General features: G+C 36.4%; 1 protein-coding gene across 3 annotated transcripts; it reads left to right on the forward strand.

Annotated features, from left to right (window-relative positions):
- The first annotated feature begins 493 nt into the window (after positions 1–493).
- On the forward strand, positions 494–24,150 carry LOC143052404 (uncharacterized). Of its 3 annotated transcripts, none has more exons than XM_076225437.1 (14): positions 494–643; positions 2,549–2,641; positions 3,010–3,048; positions 3,800–3,870; positions 4,777–4,939; positions 6,485–6,688; positions 7,343–7,480; positions 8,458–8,577; positions 9,342–9,485; positions 14,517–14,693; positions 21,460–21,720; positions 22,137–22,298; positions 23,121–23,210; positions 24,038–24,150. In XM_076225437.1, the coding sequence occupies exons 1-14, from the start codon at positions 601–603 to the stop codon at positions 24,067–24,069; spliced, it is 1,737 nt and encodes a 578-aa protein (XP_076081552.1). In that variant the 5' UTR covers positions 494–600; the 3' UTR covers positions 24,070–24,150. The 3 variants fall into 3 exon arrangements, with proteins under 3 accessions (XP_076081552.1, XP_076081553.1, XP_076081554.1); XM_076225438.1 differs by having other exon boundaries at positions 22,137–22,277; XM_076225439.1 differs by having other exon boundaries at positions 22,137–22,271.
- Positions 24,151–25,068: the final 918 nt, after the last annotated feature.

The following is a 25,068-nucleotide window of genomic DNA, read 5'->3' on the forward strand; positions in this document are numbered from 1 at the left end:
TGACAAAAATAAAAAATATTAGAAGTAGTCTGTTTCGAAAAAAATATCCCTCTAAAACATACAGGTTGTGGTCACCTGTAGAAGTTCGATTCAGTAAAAAGGGAAACAATAAGATGTTAAATCTAGTAAAGTATAATAATTTCAGTTTTAGTTGACTCGTACTTAAACGCAACATTAGAAACCGGATTTGTCTCGAATATATATTTGTACATGTTAAGTATACCAGAATAAAAGAAAAAGAAACAAATAAAATTCGAACGATAAAATGGATAGATAAATGTATATGATATCACCTACATTTTATTGTAATTCTAACAATGTACATGTATTTGCAACTTAAAATGAAAAACTCATGATCTAATGACCGATAGGTCTTACGTTTCAGGACAGGTGAAACTGATAGCCGTACAATTCTATCACATTATTCGCGATAACAGGACAGCAGAAAAGTTAATTCGTGATGCGATAAATATGAACACGCTTGCTGATTGGTGGCCTCCGCTTACTTCCGGTGATAACTGGAAAATAATCAGACGTCAATAAAAACTGTAAATTAAAGTTGACCAAAAGAGGGACGAACAAACTGAAAGAACAAACAGAATGATATTTTGGATTACCATCTCAATAGCAATTACATCCGTTTGTGAGTATTGTTTTATAAAAATCCTCCATGTTAAAGACTTACTCATAAGGTGCACCCATACTGACTGTGTCTATGCTTAACTTTCATGTCAGCTTTACCAATATTCATTTGGCAATAGAGCGTGAAATTTGAGACAGAAGTCATGTCGTGCTGTTCCAATATTTTTGACGTTGTGCAATAGTATGTCCACGTGTTTTTGGAGACACTATAAAAGTTAGAACAGCTGATGCTCATATTAGTAAATAGAACGTTCAAAAAGTAACCGAAGCTTAGCGTAACTGGTGACTGATGCACTAAACCAGCGCTTGATAGGAGGACAATTATATAATTAAAAGAATTGAAATACAAATGTGGTAAAAATCACTCCAAGGATTTCCATTTCATTCTAAAGTAGAATAGATGTTATTAAATTATTTTTATACTTACTTGGACAGTCACTACAATAATTAGATGAATCTTGCTATTTTTACTGAAAATAATAGCCTATTAGGCAGACTTGGTGTACACACATTTTGGTCGTAGATCGTCTTTCACCTCGGCTACTTTCTTCACATATGCAATGATACACACACAATTATTCTTAAAATTACTATTTCAATAACGAACAAGAGGCTGTCACAACGACGGCAAACCGGATTTATTAACATTTATTTGTGTCCTGGCAATATCACAAGAACCATTACTGATGAATGGTGAAAGTGAAAATCGTCAATATCAAATTTGACCTCCATTTTGTCATCAGTATCAACATATTAAAATTTGAAAAGCTTAGATTGAATGGTTCATGAGTAAATGCAACAACGTGAATGGAAACGCCATTTTACGATCTTTCAAGAACCATAACTCCTGAACGGTAAAAGTCAAAATCGTCATTATTGAACTTGACCTCTATTTTGTCATCAGTAACAACATATTAAAATTTCAAAAGCTTTGGTTGAATGGTTCATGAGAAAATGCACGGACACGACACACCATTTTTCAATCTTTCAAGAACCATAACTCCTGAACGGTAAAAGTCAAAATCGTCATTATTGAACTTGACCTCCATTTTGTCATCAGTAACAGCATATTAAAATTTCGGAAGCTTTGGTAGAACAGTTCATGCATAAATGCACGGACACGACTGGAAACTCCATTTTTCAATCTTTCAAGAACCATAACTCCTGAACGGTAAAAGTCAAAATCGTCATTATTGAACATGACCTCCATTCTGTCATCAGTAACAACATATTAAAATTTGGGAAGCTTTGGTAGGACAGTTCATGCATATAAATGCACGGACACGACTGGAAACTCCATTTTTCAATCTTTCAAGAACCATAACTCCTGAACGGTAAAAGTCAAAATCGCCATTATTGAACTTGACCTTTGTATAGTTGTCAGTAATAACATATTTAAATTTTAAAAGCTTTGGTTGAACGATTCATGAGTTAATGCACGGACAACATTTGATTACCGCCCGCCCGCCCGCCCGCCCGCCGTACACCCCCAAATCAATAACCGACATTTTTGTCACAAAAATCCGGTTAAAAACTGAAGAAAAAAGTACACGAGAAAATTTTAAACAAATATGGTTTCAACGTAAATTTGTATTATAGCATTTAGATGTCTATCTCGAGTTTAGGTTTGAGTATATCATTGAAGAGACATTTTTTTGACCAAATCTGATAATGCAAATATTTGTTTAGTTTAAACATACATGTATTTTATTGTTCAATAATGACAAAAGGATTAGACACAAGTTTTTCAACTTAGTAACGTCTTCTCCAAGCAAATACTAATAAGACAAACATAATCATAAGAATACTATAATGATTTATCATTATTGAAATAAAATTAGTTCTAATAAATAACTTTACACAGTACATACATGCATGAGTTGATATTTTAAATGTTCTTATACAGTGGCCTACGGACCATGCCCAAACCCTCCAAGATGTGCACCGGGCTGTTTTAAACTTGACGAAAGGGGATGTCTTCTATGCGCATGCGGTGTCTGTGAGTATTCAAGTTGTAGATGAACTATATTCTGGTGAAAGAAGGGAGAATGGGAAAAAGGAAGTCTGATATTTTATGTTGATTGAAAACTTTTTCTCGCAAAAATACATTAATTTTACATGTAAATAACAAATATTTTTTTTTAAAAGTTTTTAGTTTTGTCCTAGCTGTTTACATGTATTGCTACATGTATATCTTGAATTCTTAGAAAGATTTTTTTTACCATGTTTCTCAAAATGAGCTTGAAACGAAAAATAGATAAATGATGTAAGACAAATAAGCATTGTCCCAATCGTTTTTCTAATATTAAAATGTACTCGTTTTCTGAAGTACATGTATAGTCAACCACATTCTTTTTTTCTTTTCAGTGAATTTCCACCCTGGAGGATACCACGGAATGCCACAAGGTAAGCACATATGTATTATAAATGACTGAAGAACTTTATCGGAAATTTCATTTATTCTAATTTTTTTGTGACTGCCTAAGTTTTCTGCTTTACGTTTTATAGAATTAATGCGAACGCTGTAACATTAGTATTTGTTTTAATAAGACATTGTCCAAACTTTCATAGTTTTATGTTGTTTTATAAAAACTTAATGAATTTTTCAAAATAAACACTTGTTTGAAATGTTTGGTTCCTATAACGTGTTTAGGATTGTGTTGTAAAATAATCGAATTTTCAGTGCATTTCTTTCTTACCAAAATTTTGTAAACGTTGTGTGGCGTTGGTTGTTGTTTTCTAAACGCGAAAAAAGTAAAAACAAATACATCGTTTAATCAGTGTTTACTGACCCGGTTTGAACTTTCAATAACGCATGCATATGTTGTTGGTAAACATGTAGAAACTAATACATCGTTTAATCAGGTTGAAGTTGTAGTAAACAAATGTAGTGTTTGTACTAACAAACGATGAAGAAAAAGTGTAGACGCATTTCTAGCGAGTGCATAGTTTGTCAAAGTTTAGCAAACGTATGTTAGAAACAAAGATCAAAGCATGTGCGTGCTTAGCAGTTTGTATAGTTTGCGTTAGAAAGAAATTCACTTAATCTCCCCTCGAAATTCAACGAACAACAACCAATCGATCAACTCATCAATACATCAAACTCGATGTTCATCGTGAATAAATTGGTTATTTTATTTTAACATTTTTTTTACAATAGTCCATATGGGTGGTGGCGGATTTGTACCTGGACAAATGCCAGGAGGTGGCATGTTTGGAGGACATAAGGTAAATGGTTGTGACGCTATTTTTATAACAGAAAATATCTTTATACACACAGACTTAAAAAGTTAGTTGGTACATACATATAATCCGCACAACCTAAAAGAAGGAAGAAGATAGCAGAGGGACAGTCAAACTCATTAATCGAAAATAAACTGACAACGCCATGGCTAAAAAAGAAAAAGACAAACAGACAAACAAGAGAATACAAAATAGAAAACTAAAGAAAAAGCAACACGAACCCCACCAAAAACTAGGGGTAATATGCTATCAAATCAATGTACTAACAGGTGTTTATGATTGAAACGAGGACGTCTGAGAGGCAAAGCTCATCAAACGGTCTTCAACTACAAGTCTTTACTTACAAATACAACACATAAAAAATTATGCTAAATAGAACAGACCTGTTTGGTATTTTTTTTTTGATAAACACGAAACTATGTTAGAATGAAAACAATTAAACAGGTGCAATTCCTCTCAGACACATGTTTATTTATATTTAAAACCAGACTAAATCCATTTTGAAAAAAGAGAATAATTATCATAGGTTGGTCTATATGTCTAAGGTATTATTATCTTAACTTTATATTTACAATATATGAAATTGAATTAAGTCTGAACGCATAGACCCTACATTAACTACACCAAAAGAGAAAGAAATATTAGGCAGACGAAGGTGGCAGAAAAATAATTACTTCGAACAGCTACATGTATCCAAAATATTTCAGAGTTGTCGAAAACTCCTCATTAGTTTTTTCAATTGCAAACAAAATTTGGTGCTTAAAACCTTTGACCATTAAAGTTTCTGATTTTTTTTTAATGACTTTTCAAAGTCCGAATCTTTTTTGCTGATAATGTCGTTTGTGGTGCTATATTTTGATATCATTGAATTTATTATTATCGTACTTCAAGGCACAGACACAGGCAAAGGCCAAACCATTAAGTCAATGCCCAGGAACGAAATTATGCATGCAGACATGTAACGGAAAGTATTCCCTTGGTAATAATGACAGAAATGGATGCAAAACTTGCACCTGTCATACAACACACGTGTCCACACAACACACCAGTAACAGTAAGTATCATACAACACACGTGTCAACACATAACACCAGTAACAGTAAGTATCATACAACACACGTGTTCACAAAGCACACCAGTAACAATAAGCATCATGCAACACACGTGTCCAGACAGCACTCAAGTAACAGTAAGTATCATACAACACACGTGTCAACACAGCACACCAGTAACAGTAAGTATTATACAACACACGTGTCAACACAGCACACCAGAAACAGTAAGTATCATACCACACACGTGTTCACACAGCACACCAGTAACAGTAAGGGAGCTACCATTTGATTTTTATGGGGGGGCTAGAATGAAAAATTTTGTCCTGCATTTTTTTTTAGTTGTAATCTCTGTCCTGCCTTTTTGTTTTTCACTCTATTCGGTCCTGCCTTTTTTTATTAGTTTATCCTGACTTTTTTTTACCTAAATTGTCATCCTGCCTTTTTTTTTTGCAAAGTGTCTCATCCTGCCTTTTTTATTTACTCAAAACTCCTGTCCTGCCTATTTTTTTCAAATTCCATCCTAGCCCCCCCCCCCCAATAAAAATCAAATGGTAGCTCCCTAAGCATCATGCAACACACGTGTCCACACAGCACTCAAGTAACAGTAGTATCATACAATACACGTGTCAACACAGCACACCAGTAACAGTAAGTATTATACAACACACGTGTTCACACAGCACACCAGTAACAGTAAGTATCATACAACACACGTGTCCACACATCACTCAAGTAACAGTAAGTATCATATAACACACATGACCACACAGCACTCAAGTAACAGTAGTATCATACAACACACGTGTCCACACATCACTCAAGTAACAGTAAGTATTATACAACACACGTGTCCACACAGCACTCAAGTAACAGTAGTATCATACAATACACGTGTCAACACAGCACTCAAGTAACAGTAAGTATCATATAACGCACTTTGGCATGTACTTGTATATAGTAAATGTCACTCGTAACACACACGCGTATGATTGTCACACTATATAACGTGCTTGTAATGCACAGAGCAAATATATAAGGAAAAAATCAAGTTGATGAAAAACAAAATAGTCTGCATCCAAATTTCCCCCATACCCTGTAGCGTAAAATAATAAGTTAGAAAAAATAATTTGATTGATAGCGTTGAAAGACTAAAAAAATAAGTTTGTGCGAAAACAGTTTCTGACTAGACAAAAAAAACCATACACCCACTTGAAGTTAAATGGTTGATCCCTAAAAAAGAACCAAGCCACGTTAAATATCGAAAATTATTAGGTAATATATTATATCTCGCACGTACACAATAGTAACAGAAAGTATCATTGTATCCTGCTATCGACCACATGTCACAGATATTGACTCACGAAGCTTTCAACTATATCTCAGATACCTGATCACACGTCTTCCATTTTTCAAGAAAAAGCAAATTTCCCTTTTTTCGAGTAAGAATTAAGCCTTAATTCGATCGTTATTTATTCCTAATATTTTCAATTATGTATCGCTTATCCATTATATAAAAGAAATGCTTACTGCGATGTTTCTTTCAGCTGTATATGTAGCAAAACAACAACCACACCAACAACCAAAACCACAACCTCAACCCCATAAGACATACACGTACGTTGTACAACAAGTACAACACAAAGAAGCCTCCTGCACTGGTACAAAGCTTTGTATGATGACTTGCAAGTCTAGATATGTCCTCGGGGCTAAAGGTCGAGATGGATGCAACACCTGCACGTGCATCCCAGGTTCGTTGTTTACCACGTGTATACTTTTTATATGTTTAGCATGATACAATTACATGATGGTTTTCTTTTACATCTATGATAGAAGCACAAAGGATATGGTGTATCCATTATTGACACGAAAGCAGTACATGCACACAAAAACCAAGGAACAGCGCTTTTATTGCTGTTCTTCATCCCTTAAACAAGTATCATTATGCCACAAGTACTAAGTAGTAGGTCGTGCAAAAGAGATGAAGTATTGTTAATTTCATAGCAGAAATGCAGTTTAAGTGTATTGTCTTGATTAACTTTTAGAATTTTTAATACATTCAGTCACTCACTCCGACTCACTCACCGTCACCCACTCATCGGAAGTCGATTTTCAGAAAATTCTTAATAGACATTGTCATTTTGGGGCTTTTTATAGCTGACTATGCGGTATGGACTTTGCTCATTGTTAAAGGCCGTACGGTGACCTATAGTTGTTAATTTCTGTGTCATTTTGGTCTCTTGTGGAGAGTTGTCTCATTGGCAATCATACCACATCTTCTTTTTTATATCAATTTATTTCTTTAGAAAACCTTGATGACTATATTGAACGCAATTGAACTTGAGTACAACAACAAACGACTAAATGTATACAAAACACTAACGACCTGTCAAATATGTTTGTAGTACCAACACCAGCACCAACAAAAGCTCCCGCCAAAATGAGCTGTATGTCTACTGTTATGTGTATGTTAACATGTAAGAATGGTTATCAACTAGGAGCTACTAAGACTGATGGCTGTCAGGAATGTGCATGTGTTGTTCGTAAGTTGTCATTGTATTGCTCCAAAATCAGATATTTTACATTTCGTGATTGAAGAAAACAATTTCAGTTTGATAAAACACTGTTTATAACCACTCTCACAATTATTCCAATATTAAAATTATTGGAATTGTCTGATCGATTGATTGCTTGTTTGTGTGTGACGCCACTTTAAACAACCGTGTCTATACCGCGGGAGACGTTTTCTTTTATGGAGACAGCCAGAGTACCCGGAGAGAACAAGTGGTATTTGGCAGCAAACTTGTCAATCCTAGTCTACTACGATAGGCGTCGAACGTGTCTGGTTTGAGCGGATAAAATTATGCCCTTCCTATTATTAATTGTTTGAAACACCCTTGAACAAACACTTGAACAAACTCTATTATAAATACTGCACTTATTCATTTTTTACACAATGCACGTGGTTCGTCAACTAAATAATTACATTAGAAGTATGTTTCATTATAATACGTTATTCTGATTGGCCAATTGCACATCACATGTTATTCCGTAAGCAATTACACAATAAAATGTATCATTAATGATGACATGAGGTCCCACAATAAAGTGCACAGGTGAATAAGATAAAAACTTGATAAAAATCGTGTTTTTTATGATCCTAGCTAAAAAATGCAATTGTAAGTATTGAATGCTTCTTTTTGTAACTTTATAGGGTTGTAAAAGCGTTGACCGTGCGCACATTTTTAGAATGATGCGCTTCCGCGCTTCATGCAAAATGTACTTCGGTCAACGCTTTTACACCTTAATAAATTTGCAAAAAGAAGCATTCAATTCTTAATTAATCAACGGTAACGCTAAAATAAATAAAATAAAATATCTAAATAAAGTATGAATTTGAGAACCACTAACGACCCAATATCCGAAAGGTTTTGCAAAATATAGGGAACTACATGAATAGTAGTATTTATAGCTGTTCACCTTTTCAAGTGTACTTTACCATTGAATATTGTTATTGCAGCACAAGTAGTAAAGATGGAAGTGACCTGTGCTAGTAAACTGACGTGTTCCTCGGGATGTAACGTAGGTTACAAGTGTGGAACTGATGGATGTCCAACATGTGGCTGTATTAAACCTCAAGGTACAAATGTATCTTCATTTCATTCTTTAAAAAAAATCTTTGTCTTTCTCGGAACAGATATGTTCATTTAAAAACAAGGACGAAAGATACCAGAGGACAGTCAATCTCATTGATCGAAAAATAAACTGACAACGCAATGGTTAAAAAAAAACAAAAGATAAATAAAAGTACGCAAGACACAAAAAGACATAGAAAACTAAGAGTGAGCAGCTTCGAATGTAAATGTGACATGACCCTTGAAATTATCTGTGGTTTGCTTTAATCATAAGAAAATTGTCTTAATTTTTTTAAATCAAATTTTACAAGAGTTGTCTTTTTTAGACATGTGCACACTAACAAGTAAACCAAGCGCAAAGTCGAACTTATCTGATTGCTTAAATAGATGAAAAATCGGACCATCATCGGAGAACAAAATTTTCTAGTATAATTAAATCAAATAAAACGCCAATTCAAAGCATTAGAATTTGAAGTAACTATATAACACTTCGTTATTAAATTACGACTATCGTCATCATAAGTTCGGAACTATCTTATTGGAATTTACAATTGTATTCCTGGGAAACTATAAACGAAATAAATACATAAATTTTAGAGAATAAAACCCGATACAATTGATTTCAAAGCTTTGGCAATACACCTTAATAAATAACATATAGAACACCGTACTCAAGTGAGAAAAAAATTCCGTTGTTTACACAGAAAAGCTAGATACTGATAATGATAACAACTATGTTATCATGCGAATCTTTTATAAATCATTTCAGTTGTTGGACTAGAGGTAGTAGAAGTAGTTCAGAAACAAGTCACGTGCGTGTCTTCATTCTCCTGTCCCAGTAAATGTTCCCTTGGTTACAAATGTGGTACAGATGGATGTCCCACGTGCGAATGTTTGGTAGCAGTACACACAGGTATTGGTTTTTTTTTATTGATCTGGCATTTCATGTGGACACCTTGCTATACATTTTTGTTTGAAGTATTTGTTTTATATGCCCGAGTGTCTGAGGGATCCTTTGTTACTGTATAATTTCATTTTTTGGGGCGTTCATTTTTCTTTATCTTTTAAACTAATACTGTTAAATTCGCAATACATGATTTCCTTATTTGGAACATTTAATCAAAATTTTAATACATCATTCGTTAATTTGTCACAGTTATTCTTGATTTGTTAGCACCCCTGTCTATTCCTAATTTATTTTACTATTTTTTCTCTATTTGTTAAGGCTCTATTCTGTAAATCCAATTAAGATCCTGATGACCGAATGATTCATTTTGCTGATGCTTATTTTTGTTTCTTTTAATCAAATGTGACCCATAAACCTCCCTTTGAAGGAATCATTTCTTTTTTTTATTTCTTATTTTCATTTATGGAAGGTAAAACTCTTTTTTTTAATTTTAAAATGGGAAAAATTAAACGTAATGTGTGTAAATATTCTTTTTTTAAATTTGAAATTTACTGATATGAATATTAATGAGCAAACACAGGAAGGTATCTTACTGGAACACAAGAGTAAAGAGTCAAAGTAAAGAAACTACATTTATTTCATCACCTGATGCCATCAATGTTAATTAATAGTTAAAATTCAAAATGATTTATTAGTTTCAATTTGTAGAATGCAATGACTGTAGTAACGTCAATAGTGGTAGCAATCACGTGTATATCACTCAGACAACCAATCAGTGTCATGATTGTGACAATACACATACATCAACAACCAATCAAATCGCAACTCAGAATACCGGTTCATGTACTGATTGCGGTACTGGTACAGGAAGTGCTAACATAGCACAAAATAGTGGCATGAAACCAGGTCAAAGTGGTTCAGGAGGATTTCAGTCACCTTTTACACCAGGCAGTGGTGGAATGGGTAATGGTCAAGGTGTCATGACAAACAATGGACAGAATGGCGGAACGAACACCGGACAATCCCCATTTAATACAAACGGAGGTGGTATGACAAACGCAGGAGGGGGCATGACTAATACAGGGACCGGATATAGCCAAAGTCAAGGACAACATGGAAGTAATTCGATGGGAACTGGCGGTGGAAATATGGCTCAAGGTAATTTGCAACAATCCAATACTGGTAGTGGTCTCTCACAGAGTGGTCTTGGAACAGGAACCGTGTCCCAGTCCTTAGGAAACACCATGGGAAATCAAGGACCTTCGGCCGGCATAAATACTACTGGTACAGGGCCATTTGTTGCTTCTGGATATGGATTCTTTGGAAATGAGGGATTTAAACAGAGTCCGTATTCACAAGCAAGCGGAGGTAATACTGAGAAAGGTCCTTTTGCCCAAGCAGGGGGTAATTCTGGAAAGAACCCATTTGCACAGGATGGAGGAAATACAAACGGACAAATAGGTTCAAATTCTGGTGGTGCACAAGGTCCGTTTAGTTCTATGCAAAGCGGACAAGGATCAGTAACACACAGTGGTCAAGGTACATCAACTGGAGGGAACCAAGGTCCTTTCAGTTCTGGGCAAAATGGCCAAGGTCCTTCGAGTGGTGGTAATCAGGGACCATTTAGTTCAATGCAGAACGGAAAAGGTCCGAATACAGACGGTGGACAGGGTCCTTTTAGTTCAATGCAAAATGGACAAGGTCCATCAACTGGAGGTAACCAAGGTCCTTTCAGTTCGGGGCAAAATGGACAAGGTCCTTCGAGTGGTGGTAATCAGGGATCATTTAGTTCAATGCAGAACGGAAAAGGTCCGACTACAGGTGGTGGACAGGGTCCTTTTAGTTCAATGCAAAATGGACAAGGTCCATCAAATGGAGGGAACCAAGGTCATTCGAGTGGTGGTAATCAGGGACCATTTAGTTCAATTCAGAACGGGAAAGGTCCGACTACAGGTGGGGGACAAGGTCCTTTTAGTTCAACGCAAAATGGACAAGGTCCTTCGACTGGTGATAATAAGGGACCATTTAGTTCAACGCAGAGCGGAAAAGGTCCGACTTCAGGTGGGGGACAAGGTCCTTTTAGTTCAGGGCAAAATGGACAAGGTCCTTCGATTGGTGGTAATCAAGGACCATTTAGTTCAATACAGAACGGAAAAGGTCCGACTTCAGGTGGGGGACAAGGTCCTATACATTCAATGCAAGGCGGGTCAAATGGGCTTGCTGGATTACAAGGAAATGGCAATGTTGATGTGTCCTATATTATTAAAAATTGTCCAGAGACTATGCACTGCATGGGTCAATGTCCAATGGGATATCAACTTGCAGAAGCCGATAAAAATGGTTGTCCTAATTGTTCCTGTCTAACTGGAAATGGAGAAACAATGCAAGGTCTACCTCATCAAAATCAGATCAACGGTCAAGGTCAACTTGGCAAAGGTTCTGGTCCCTTTACACCAGGAGGACAACAAACAACAGGAAGTCAACAGACCAGTGGTACTCAAACGACTGGAGCGCAGCAAACAACCGGAGGAAAACAAATAACCGGAGGACAGCAAATAACCGGATCACAACAAACAAGTACTGATAATAATAATAATGGTAAGTATGGAATTAATTTGAAATTTGCAATGTCAACTCACGTTCACATCCTCGTCCTTTAGTCTCTGATTGGTAGTTGTGGTATTGGAAATCATACAGAATCTCCTTATTTAATGAATGGCTATTATCTATTTTGAATTCATTGAACCATAAAACTAATTTTTGACTCTTCACATTGAATAATCCGAGAAGCGGATTATGTAAAATGTGAAGAGTCAAAAATTAGTTTGATGGTTCATTAAAATCAAAATAAATTATTGCCATTCATTATAAATAAATTTCTATCAAAAATAAGGCTCAAGGAACATTTTACATTATTTATATTAACAATAACAACGTACACACATGTTGGCGTACGAATACACAACGTCAGAGTGCGTGTCGCCATCAAAATTGACAATATTAAAAATAAAACTAATAATTTTAACCAATCAGAAGACAGTAAATACACCAAATTTATTTATATATATATATTACTTAGTAGCTAGATTGGAACAAATTACAGTCTGTAGCTTTCTATGTTGTTTCTTGTGTACTATGACTTGTCTGCTTGTCTTTTTCATTTTAAGCCATGATTTAAGATTTATATGAGTTTAACTGTTCCTCTGGTATCTTTCGCTCCACTTTTAAACTTATAAGCAACTAGAAAGGGATGAAACGTGAAGGAAAAATATATAAAAATGGATTTGTTTTTATATTCTTACAAATATGCTACTATCTGAGTATCATAATTCAAATTTTGTAAAGGAATCACTTGGCGGTTATCTTATAGTGCTAAAATTTGTATTTTGAATATTATGATATTGCATTATGACAACAGAAACAATTCGTTTATCAGAAATGGCTCTCATATCAGTTGTGTATGAAAACTGCAACCTTCTGATTTCATCAAGTTTTAGTATGTTATATCACACATGTAAACATGTCTGTTAGGAGAATAAATATAACCATCAAAGATAGCAGGATTAAACTTTTGTAAGTCAGACGCCCGTTTCATCTAAAAAATATACGACTTACCAATAACCCCTGAATCAAAAAGCTAAAAAGGCAAAATAAAGTATATCAGCTACATACCAGTGCTATAATAACAGATTTTTATTTTTTTATTATTTGCAGCACACAAATCTATTGTTTTATCTTGTCCGACAACCTTTAACTGTCCCCATGAATGTTCGATTGGTTACATTCCTGGTCCTGATGGATGTCCGTCATGTGAATGTGCTGGAGGTTATAGTAAGTTATTTTCTTAAACAGAGCATGTCGTTTTAGAATATAATGAATTCTGGGAAATATTTTCAAAATTGAACCAAAGCTCAAACAGATCAAACGATTAGATTAACAACTTACAAATAATTAGAATTGAACCAGTGTCTTGAAGTTATTTTCGTTTCGTGGTATGAGCGATAAAATGAAGATGCTTTAGATTCGAAACCGACACATTGGTTATCAATATAATAACACATTTAATTCATGATGCACATAACATGCATAAAAGTTAAAAAACCAAAAGAAATCTCCACCATGACTATCAAATTGCTTTTAATTTTATTACTTGACATAAACTCGACGTACCTTATCACATAAAATAAAAGAAAATATATTTTAGAAACTGTTTCAGACATCTAAATATAGGAAGGAAATGCTCAAATGTAAAATCTGATACTAATTACTTGAGATGAATACTGGATATAAAGCCTGTTTTAATGCAGAGATTGTATGTCCAATGAATATTTTCGTATGTTTGAACAAATTAATGTTAAATAACACATACAACATGAACAAATGTATTCAGCAATACCTGCTAATTTGCTCCAAACTTTTTTTTTATTTTCGATGAAACGTATTTACACAAATTTGTCAAAAAAACTTGAGGTTAGTACAAATTGTTAAAGTTATTTGTTTTGTTTTTATTTTTTAGGAACCACGTCACCTGCGGACTGCATGGGGACATTTGCCTGCTCCGACGTCTGTAAATCAGCGTACATGCGTGGATCGGATGGATGTCCCAAATGTGACTGTATAAAAACATCTGGATGATCCCGAGATATTTAGACATAATAAAATGCTCTGTCCATCAATATTGAAACAACATCATCTTCTTGTGTTATTCTGTCTGCCATACTAATCATTGGTCTTTCACATGTTGATGTTGGCTTTGAGATACATTGTAGACTAATCCATAATATAAACTGTTGTATTGCTTGATTGGATGCTACCACTTATGACGTTATACAGTTGGGTTGTTCTTACTTAAAAAAATAACATATGGTGTATTTTATGAAGGCCAATATGCTTTTTTGATTAGAACTGAATTTATTTCATTTACATACTCAATAATAACATTTATTTTGATTAAATTTATTTGAATATCGTTTAACATGAAAAAAGGTTTGGAAAAATTAAATAAACATATTTTAAACTTTATTAATAATTTTACAGAACAAAAACCAGTGATTGTAACAGAGCCTTTAAAACAACCATCAAAAACTGAGACGGTCACCTTATTGAAACAGTGCCCTGCAACATTCAAATGTATGACGTCATGTAAGGAAGGTTACACATTGGGTAGTGCTGGTCGGGATGGCTGTCCTGCTTGTACCTGTGCTACAGTACAAAGTATGTATTTCATTGCTTTTGAAACAACAACAAATTGACCGGATTAAGGTGGTACCCAACACCGTGACTAAAGTCAATTTCGATCGTTTAATTGTCATAAATGTTTGGCAAAATATTCACTTTGACGCTTTGACAAAAAAAATAAGAATTTCAAAAATTTTTAACCAACAATTTTATATAAAAAAAATTAAATTTTTAGAATTAAAATTTAGTTTTGTAAATTAAATACTCACCTTCATAAATTTAGATATCAGTCCACTCGCTGCATTATTCAACCGGAAACCAGCCAGAAAAAGAAACCATGACCCCGTGACAACCTCTCCCACCTGACACCTGTGTGTCCTAAACCTTCATCATTTATTCCTTAAAATGCTAGGCACTAAAAGGGGGATGAAGGGGAGGAGGGAGGGACCTCTGATTTATGAAGGTGAGTATTTAATTTACAAAACTAAATTTTAATTCTAAAAATTTAATTTTTATTACATTAAATACCTCACCTTCATCAATTTAGATAACAGAATTTAACGAAGGGCTGAATCCCCATCACTAGGAGGAGGAAAAACAACCTGTTGAGCAGCAACCAAAGGCCCTAAAGAATAGAGGTTGTCACAATGAAGAGGCATGGACCGTAAATAATGGTTATAAAAGGCACTATCAGACCTCCAAAAACCAGCTGACATGATTTCCGACATAGAGGAGGAATTAAAAATGTTCCAAGAAGAGGCTAAGGCTCTTACTTCATGTGCTTTAACTTGATGTTTAACTAAAACTTCAGAAGAAGCAGATTTATAGGCCAAAATGACAGTATTGCAAATCCAAGTAGAAATGGTTTTGGCAGAAATGTCAGAAATTCCTTTTTTAATAGGAATAAACAACCTAGAAGAACCAGCAGATCTTAATTTCGCTGAAGAAGCTAGGTAAACAAGCAAGGCTCTCACTGGACACAAAACCTGATTATCCGATGTGGGAGGTAAAGCAGGAATAGTAATAATACCAGAACCTTTATCAGGTAACTGGTTCTTTGCTAAAAAAGATGGATCAGTGAGAAGAGTAACTGAAGACTTATCAGATGCAAAGCGGAGACAAGACTCAGAAATCGACAGAGCATGAATCTCACTCCTTCTGCGACCAGTAGCCAAAGCTATCAGAAAACAACATTTATAAGATAAAAATTTGAAGGAGGCTGAATGTAAAGGTTCAAAAGGTGAAAACTGAAGAACCTTCAAAACTAAACCTAAGTCCCAAGAAGGAACCAAACGCCTTTGACGAGGTCTATTAAGGCAAAAGTTTTTTATCAATAATGACAAAAACTCATTATCCCCAAAATCAGAGCCTCCTGAAAGTGATATTGTTCTGGCTATGGCAGATCTATATCCCTTTATAGTAGAAGGAGAATAACCTTTCTCCTCAAAAAGGTAAAGGAAGAAATCCGCTAACTGTTGTACAGTGACAGAGAGTGGATTAATCTGCTTCGACAGACACCAAGTACAGAAGATAGACCATTTGGAGTCATAAACTGCTCCTGTAGATTGTCTGACTGATCCTGAGATACGCTTGGTTGCTCCCTCAGAAAAGCCTCCCTTTCTGAGGGAATCCCTGACAACAACCAAGCGTGCAGATGGAGATTCTCCAGACCTTGATGCAGTTTTCTTCCTTTGAATTGAGACAGTAGATCCTCTCTTAGAGGCAAACAAAGGGGCTTCGCACAACACAGAAGTAGTAGTTCTGGGAACCAAGACTGTCTTGACCAAGCCGGAGCAATAAGAATGGTCTTGCAAAGATCCCTCTGAATCTTGTGCAAGATCTTTGGAAGAAGACGAAAAGGAGGGAACATGTAACTGAACATTCCCTTCCAAGATAGGGTCATAGCATCTACTGCCCAAGCTTTCTCGTCTGGAATGGGAGAAACGTAAGTCTCCAATTTGTGATTCAGACTGGTGGCAAAAAGATCTATATGAGGACGATCCCAACGAAGAATGATCTCCTGAAACACTGATGGATGAATTTCCCATTCTGTGTTCACTGGAACACGGGAACGGGAGAGAGCATCCGCCAGAAGATTTTGACTGCCTGGAACATGTCTCACTGACAGAAAAATATTGAGACTGTGACACAGAAGAAGAATTTCCTTGCTCAGATGATACAGAGAAAAGGAATGGGTCCCTCCTTGATTCTGAAGATAAGCCACTACTGTGGAGTTGTCCGTGGCAACCAGTAGTGACTGACCCTGAATCACAGCCTGAAACTGACGGAGAGAAAGAAACACAGCTCTCATCTCTAGAAGATTGATGTGTTCCTCCAACTGAGCACCTGACCAAAGGCCTGATGCTGTCCTGCCCTCCAGATAAGCTCCCCAACCCATCAGACTCGCATCTGTGAACAAAGTTAGGCTGGGGTCTGGAGGATCCAACAAAACTCCCTTCCGAAGATGTTTTTCCTGAAGCCACCATTGAAGATGAGGTAACAACCGAGGAAGGATGGGAACAGGTGCCTCCCACAACTGAGAAATTGGATGCCAAAACTCCATCAGATACCACTGGATTGGACGAATGTGTAGACGTCCTAGTGGAATGACGTCCATGATCGAAATCAAGAAACCCACCAGCTGAAGCAATTGACGAGCTGGGACAGATGAAAACTGAGTCAGAGCATTGACTAACTGACATACCTTGACTACCTTCTCTTCTGGAGGAAGCACTAGACCCAAATCTGTCCGAAAATGTTCTCCCAGGAAATTGAAACTCTGACTGGGAATTATCTCTGATTTTTCCCATGAAATCAAAAAAACCAGTCTCAGGAGTAAAAGGATAGACAAATTGGTGTGTTCCTCCAAAAGAGAACGGCAATGATTCTTGATGAGAGAATCGTCTAGGTAGGAATGAATGAGAACTGCCCGAGTATGAAGATACGACACCACCGTCTGAAAAATCCTGGTAAAAACTAGGGGTGCAATAGCCAGGCCAAAAGGCATAGCCTTGAAACTGTAAACCTTGTCTGCCCACACCAGTCTCAGGAAATGACGAAACTTGTGAGAAATAGGGATGTGAAAATAGGCGTCCATCAAATCTAGAGAGGTTGTCCAAGTTCCTAAATGAATTGTCGACCTGATAGACCTGTTGGTCTCCATTTTGAAATGTGGGACCACCAGATACTGATTGAGAACAGAAAGATCTAGAACTGGTCTCATTTTCCCGTTCTTCTTGGGTACCAAGAACAGCCGGGAATAAAACCCTAGATGAAAAGGAGGATTTACCTCCTCCAATACACCCTTCTGAATCAGAATGTTCACTTCGTTTTGTAACAACTGATTCTTTTGAGAATCCTTTGTCACTGACAGATTGATTGGAACAGGAGAAAGAGGAGGCTGTTCCAGAAACTGAAGTTCCAATCCCCTCCGTAAAATCGAAAGTACCCACTTGTCTGATGTTATCAGAGCCCATTGATCTAGAAAGTGGGACAGCCTGCCCCCCACTGGAAGATGAGGAAGAGGAGAAGTATAATTTTCCTCTTCCAGTGGGGAACGATTCAACGGAGGGGACAACACATCACTTACCCTGCTCCTTTCCCTTAACCACTTTAGCTTTCTTCCCACTTGAATAGTTGGGACGAGAAAAAGCTGGCCTCTTCGTAGACTGTGAAGAAGAAGAAGAGGTAGAAGCCTTGGGTTGATGAGAAGACGAAGAAGAAGAAGGATTATTCATATGAGTAGTTTTGACAAATCTTTTCCCATCAGTGACCTTCACATCCACCTTGACTACAGGAGGGGCCTTATTCACCTCCTCCTGTAACTGCTCTAAGGAAACAGAGAACAACTTGTCCTTAGACAAAGGAGAACTGACAAGTCTCTGCTGAAGAGCTTCAGAGACAGTTGATTTTACAAGAATCTCCTGTCTCTTAGCAAGAGTAAAGTTGGCCACAGTACCAAGAAGAAGGAATTGAGACATTCCAAGACTCTTGTCTACCTGAAGCAGCATAGACCTCAAATCTGAAAATTCCTCCCCTTTGTCCTTTAACAGAGACCCAGCTGCTGACAAAAAGTGCTCAGCTGTCTCAAGAACAAAAGTCAAACACCTCAGATTATTCTCTGACTTGACATAAGAAGCTTGAGAAAGTCTGAGGCCATCCAAAGGTTTCGAACCAAGCAAACTAGAAAAAGCCCGGTCACAAGCAGGAGCCGACATACCCAAGGAAGATCCATGGATCTCAAAGTCCTTAGATCTACATCTCCCTGGATAAGAGGCAGGTCCGAAACCAGAGAACTTACTACCACCAGTTTTGCTAGTGTTAGCAAGATTCTCAGCCAGAGAAGAGTTTACAAAAGACAAAGCAGTTGTAAAGTGCCCAGACTCTGGAAAAGAATAATACCCCTTAGACTCTGGCTTGACTATACCTGAGCAAGCCATGAAATCTGAAGGAGTAGAAGAAACCCTAGGTGGAGACGACATGGGCATATCCGACATATTCCTACGAATAGAATAGACCAGACTCCTAAGGCATTCTGGGTTGCCTGAAGCAGGATCCTTAGGAGCGAAAGCATCTCCCTCTGTGCTTACTACACTATCAACATCAGAAATACCATCTTGGTCCTCCAAAAAGTTACCTTCCTGACTTCTAGGGGCCAAAGAAACTGAGTCGTCTTCCAACAACTGTCTAGGAGGTCTGGGAGGATCCTGTGCAGGATCCTGAGACAGACCCCTAGACTCCATAAGATCAAGCCTGTTACCAAATTCCAAAAACTTAGCATTAACAGTAGCTTGTATCTTGTGAATGGAGGTGGTAAGACTCCTCATCTCATCCTTAAAGGAGGATGACTCTGAAGAGGATCTACCACCAAACCCCTGACCAGACCAAACTGATTGAGCCGAATAAGGATCAAAAGGCTGGGGATAAGGCGGCAAGTTGGGCATTCCCATAGGCATGGGAGGGTATGCAAAATTCATTGGCCACCTAGTCCGAGAAAAGGGGTCACTCCTGATGCCAGCTGGTAGTGTCTCCTGCCTGCTTGTCGTGCAAGCCACAGGAGACGTTGGTATCTCTGCAGGCCTAGTTACGGTATGTGATACCCTGCTAGGCCTAGATAACCTCAACTGACTAGCACCAGGAGTGAAAGGCAAAGTCCTGACAGGAACAGGTTCCGAGTCCTGTTCCAGACCGACACCAGAAACACCTGGAATAAACTCCAAACTTCTATCCCAAAATTCATCTGAATGGGTGGCCGAACGCCAAGGGGACAACAAATTACCATTGGATGTGTGAATTTGACTGTCACTTACCTCTTGGGTACCTGAAGCTGGAATTTTATCCATAATATTCAGATAAAATTAATATAAAATTATCCAAATATACTATAATTATAAACAAAAATATCAATATAAATTACTAAATATATAAATTATCAACTTGTTAAACTGTTTGTGAAAAAATAAGCTTTTTCCTCCTCCACAAAAAAACGTGCAGCATGCGTTGTAGAACCGGAAAAAATGATGAAGGTTTAGGACACACAGGTGTCAGGTGGGAGAGGTTGTCACGGGGTCATGGTTTCTTTTTCTGGCTGGTTTCCGGTTGAATAATGCAGCGAGTGGACTGATATCTAAATTTATGAAGGTGAGGTATTTAATGTAATAAAAACCCCTTGTTATATAACAGTTTGACAACACACTAATTTTGATCATTGAGAAGCTTAGTATCCCCTTAACAACACAACTTAATTAAAACGTTTAGCTGATTTATCTCCCTGTAGTGTTAGGTACCACAATGTCTGTTCCTCGCCAAGTCATGGACTTTGAATGTCCCTTTGGTATCTTCTGCCTTCTTTAACCCTAAAATATGACCAGGTACGATGCATGATAATCATCTCCTGCTTTGTTGTCATTAACACTGTTATACCAATACAATTTGATAAAGAAAGTGCAAAATCCAGAAGCATGGCGAGTCATAAGTCATCAACACTGTTATACCATTACAATTTGATATAGAAATTGCAAAAAAAAATGGTGAGTCATGAGTCAAACAGGTCATGAAAACAACCGAAAAACACCTTGTCAATATAAAAATTGAGTTGTTGGTTTGCAGTTCCCTATTTAAGTATCATTTGAGTTAAAAAGCATCACTATTTATCCAATGATAGTAATAAAAAAAGAAAATCAACAAAATGCTGAATTTATACTACTGTTGCCTTTACTGAACCCCGAGAAAAATTCAAAACCAAAAGTCCCAATCAAATGGCAAAATTAAAAGCCCAAACACATCAAACGAATGGTCAACAAGTCATATTCCTGACTTGGTGCACACATTTTCCTATGAAGAACATTGTTGATTAAACCTCGTTTTAAAGCTAGTAAACCTTGAATGACAGTCGCATAAAATTCCATTATAATGACAACGATGTGTGAAAAAAACCCAAAATACACAAAAGGCTTAAATGTCATATGATGTTAGGGTTAGTGACATATCAATTTGTAAATTCACAGAACAAAAGAACGCTAAAATGGATTAAATTATAACAATATGTAAAGAACAAAACGATTATGGATCATCGAGACATAAATTGCAGTGCAACTAAATGAAGGTTTTAAAAAAAGAAGAGAAAGATATATTCTTCCTCATCACATAAAAAACAAAACGCTTATTGCATACAGTTTACATTCATGTGGTTACCTCTTAACTCGTAGGAATATTTTAATAGGTCGGCACTGTAGATCACATTTGTACACTGTAGAACACGTTTAAAAGCTTGCACACTGTAGAACACATTTGTACACTGTAGAACAAACATGCAATGATTGCCACACATCACGTAGTTGTGATGCTACAATATCCTGTATGGCAACCTGTGAACACGGATATATCCTCGGTGATAAAGATAACAATGGTTGCCCTTCCTGCCAATGTCAGGCATGTAGTACGTGTGAAGAAACAAAACCGCAAGTTGTCCTTGTTCAACAGCAAAAAGAGACATGTAATAATTGTGAACAGGTTCAAGTAGTACAGAAGGTTAAGGAAGAATGCCACGAATGCGGAACCTCAGGTAAATATGTTAATAAATCGGAGTTCATGTATACTTCTATTGAAAATTGAAACGCAGAATTAAATATATCAAAGACAAATTTAATTTCCAACCGTTGTTTTCTGTTAATTACTTGTTAATTTCACTGAATTTTTCGGCCTCATTTGTAGAGTTGGTATATTTTTGAAACGAAAAAGAGCTAGACTATTTATTTCAAAGCATTCGTTGACTCACTCTTTAGAGACATTTAGATTTATTTCTTTCTTAATTAGATATTCATTTGGAGTATGCAGTAAATACATAGATAATTTTGCTTTGGATGTGCAACTAAGGAAGTAACAACTATGTGTATTTATTTTGTTTTATTCTGATATGAAAAAAGAAGTAACCAACTTTTACTATAATTACTTTTTATACATTTTTTGCGTGTATTAAAGGTAGTACAAGTCTAATGACAGGAGGTACATCCGGTGGCGGAAGTGTTGGAGGAATGACGGGAGGAGGACGTGGCAGTGGAATGATGGGAGGCGGAGGAGGAGGAGGGGCCATGGGAGGAGGAATGTCATCAGGAGGTGGGGGTAGTGCAGGACTGACTGGAGGTAAAACCTTTAAACATCCGTGTATGATCTTTGTAATTTTAATATTGTTGCTCATAAAATAACGCCATTCCATGCTTTCTAAATTCAAAATTGTAACTCGAAATAGCATCAGTTACAAATAAAATTAAATGTTTTTATATACGAGAAACCTCTTAAGACTTTGTATGACAATCACCATAACGATTTAATGAATACTAAACAACATTTGTGGAATTATACGTAGTGTTTCGGCAAATAAGCTCCACTGGCGGATCTAGAAATTTTCATAAGTGGGGGCCCAACGACTGCCTAAGAGGGAGCCCGCTCCAGTCACGCCTCAGTGATTCCCTATATAAGCAACCAATTTTTTTCCCAAAAAAGGAGGATCCCGGGCCCCCTGGCCACCCCTAAATCCGCCTCTGAGCTCATCATTTATTATAAAACATGATAGTTGTTTTTGTTAGCTAAAATATGATATAAAAACGTAACAGAATAATTGAGTCCGAAGCGTTTATAGCTACCTGCAAAAGGGCCACTCACAGCTAAAAGTTTAACTGTATAGCAACATAGACACGCAACGAATCGCTAAATAAAAAAAAGGCATAACGATGATGATGATGGATGTCTGCTTATCTATCGTCCAGTTGCAAATTAATATGAATATTACAGACGGGAACACGTCGTTAGTATATCAATATTAACCCTGCTTTGTACTACGCGGACATGATAAGTCGGATAAAAGAGGCACGAATGACTATAGCTATCGTAGGATTATATTCCATGTGTGAGTTGAATCATTACTTTCATTTCAAAATATATTAAGTTGATAAATGTTGGTTCTAGGTAGCGAATGTCATCCATTGCCACCAGATTGTCATCCATCATGTATAAAGTACGATGTGGCTCACTGTAGGATCTGTGAATGTACAAGTAGTAAGTATATTTAAGGCATAAGGTTCTTCCAAAAGGTAACTGTTTACACAGTAATGCACAAAAATAGCGGATAATTAAACTCATCATACATACTAGGATTGAAGCTTTATACTTGCGCTAGACGCGCGTTTCGTCTACAAAAGACTTATCATTGACGCTCTGGTCAATCTTTTCCTGAAGTAGAAAAGCCTTAGTATTTCAAAAATTCAAGGTTTTGTAAAAAAATAATTTATAGTTATGAGCATATCAATGCTAATTCCTGTCAACACAGAATTTCTGACTCCTCGGCTGGTGATACCCTCGGGGAACAAGAACAACATGAGGAGGGAAATAGATAAAAACGAGGTGCTTAAATATAAAGAGTGGTGAATAATTTGGAAACAAAAGAGGGACGAAAGATACCAAAGGGACAGAGACGAGATAAAGCGGTCTAAAAATGTTAGAATAAAGAAGTAAAGAGATTTCAGCCTTTCATATGTGTAAAGAATGAATATCAAATATAAGTATGAACTAATAACTTACTTCATCACGGCACCTATGGCAGATTACTAGTATTATTGATTACCAAGCCATTAAATGAAATACTTTAATGAATATTAATCATAACATGGATAAAACATGTCTTCAAAGCGCAGAGGCTGTAACGATTCTGTCAACGACATGGACGACAAAAAAAAAGCAAGTCCACAAAATATTATATAACAAAAAATTAGCAACATTAACCCATACAAAATTTGGGGTGATCTCAGGTGATCAGGAAGATTCTCATTGCAGGTGTTGGTTTGAATATTTATAGAATGATGCAATAATATCGTTTTCATTTTCAGATCCAGGGCATGGAATATCATACCGAAGATAAGACTTTGTATCATACAATACAGTTTACAATAATAAAGTATAGACCTTACTATCACCATTAAAATTATACATTACTAATAAAGTGGTGTTCTCATAAATTGTTTGGTTATACATACCAACTATAGTAACCATATAGTTCACATATAATTACTGATAGACAACATAACCACTTTTGATAAAAAGAAGCGGTAGATACCGGAAGGGGGATATTAAAAAATCGAGCAAAACTGACAAAGCCATGACAAAAACATAAGAAGACGAACAAACATTCATGTGCACAAAACGCTACAAAGACAACTTTACACTGATCATCACGAACCCAAAGAAACTAGGAATGATCTTAGGTGATCAGACAGGATAGGTAGACACCTTTCCTCAATAGTTGCAACCGTCGTGTTGACCTTAGTAAAAACAAGTTCAGTGATATATCTTATTTGGTGATCACATTAATCAAGAGACTATCGGCATTCCAATGGGAACGAATTGTGCACCTCTTCTTGCCGACTTGTTCCTTTATTATTATGAGGCTGCCTTCATTCGGGAACTTCTTAGGAAGAAAGATAAGAAAATAGCAATGTCCTCTTCCGCTATAGAGATGATGGTCTTTCACTAAATAATTCAAAATTTGTGGACTATGTCGAACGCATCTATACCATTGAACTAGAGATAAAGGATACACCAGATTCAGTTAAGTCGGCCTCATATCTTGACTTAAATCTTGAAATTGACAATGAGCATGATGAGGCTCGATTGAAAAAAAAAACTTTATTACAAAATATATGATTTCAGCTTTTGAATTGTGAACTAAGTAGCAACATTCCAGCAGCACCTGTATACGGTGTATATATCTCCCAATTGATACGATATTCCCGTGCTTGCATTTCCTATCATGATTTTCTTGATAAAGGGTTGTTGCTCAGAAGGAAGCTATTATATCAAGAGTTCCAAATGGGGAAATTGAAATCATCTCTTAGTAAATTTTACGGACACCATCACGAAT

This window comes from Mytilus galloprovincialis, chromosome 11 (genome assembly GCF_965363235.1).
Source record: "Mytilus galloprovincialis chromosome 11, xbMytGall1.hap1.1, whole genome shotgun sequence".
NCBI lineage: Eukaryota > Metazoa > Mollusca > Bivalvia > Mytilida > Mytilidae > Mytilus > Mytilus galloprovincialis.

Bases quoted from the DNA above. Each gene is read 5' to 3' on its own strand.
- LOC143052404 (XM_076225437.1), top strand. From the start codon at position 601: ATGATATTTTGGATTACCATCTCAATAGCAATTACATCCGTTT. The intron at 22,299-23,120 runs GTAAAACCTTTA...TGTTGGTTCTAG, and splicing joins TAGTGCAGGACTGACTGGAG to GTAGCGAATGTCATCCATTG. The intron at 23,211-24,037 runs GTAAGTATATTT...TTTCATTTTCAG, and splicing joins GATCTGTGAATGTACAAGTA to ATCCAGGGCATGGAATATCA.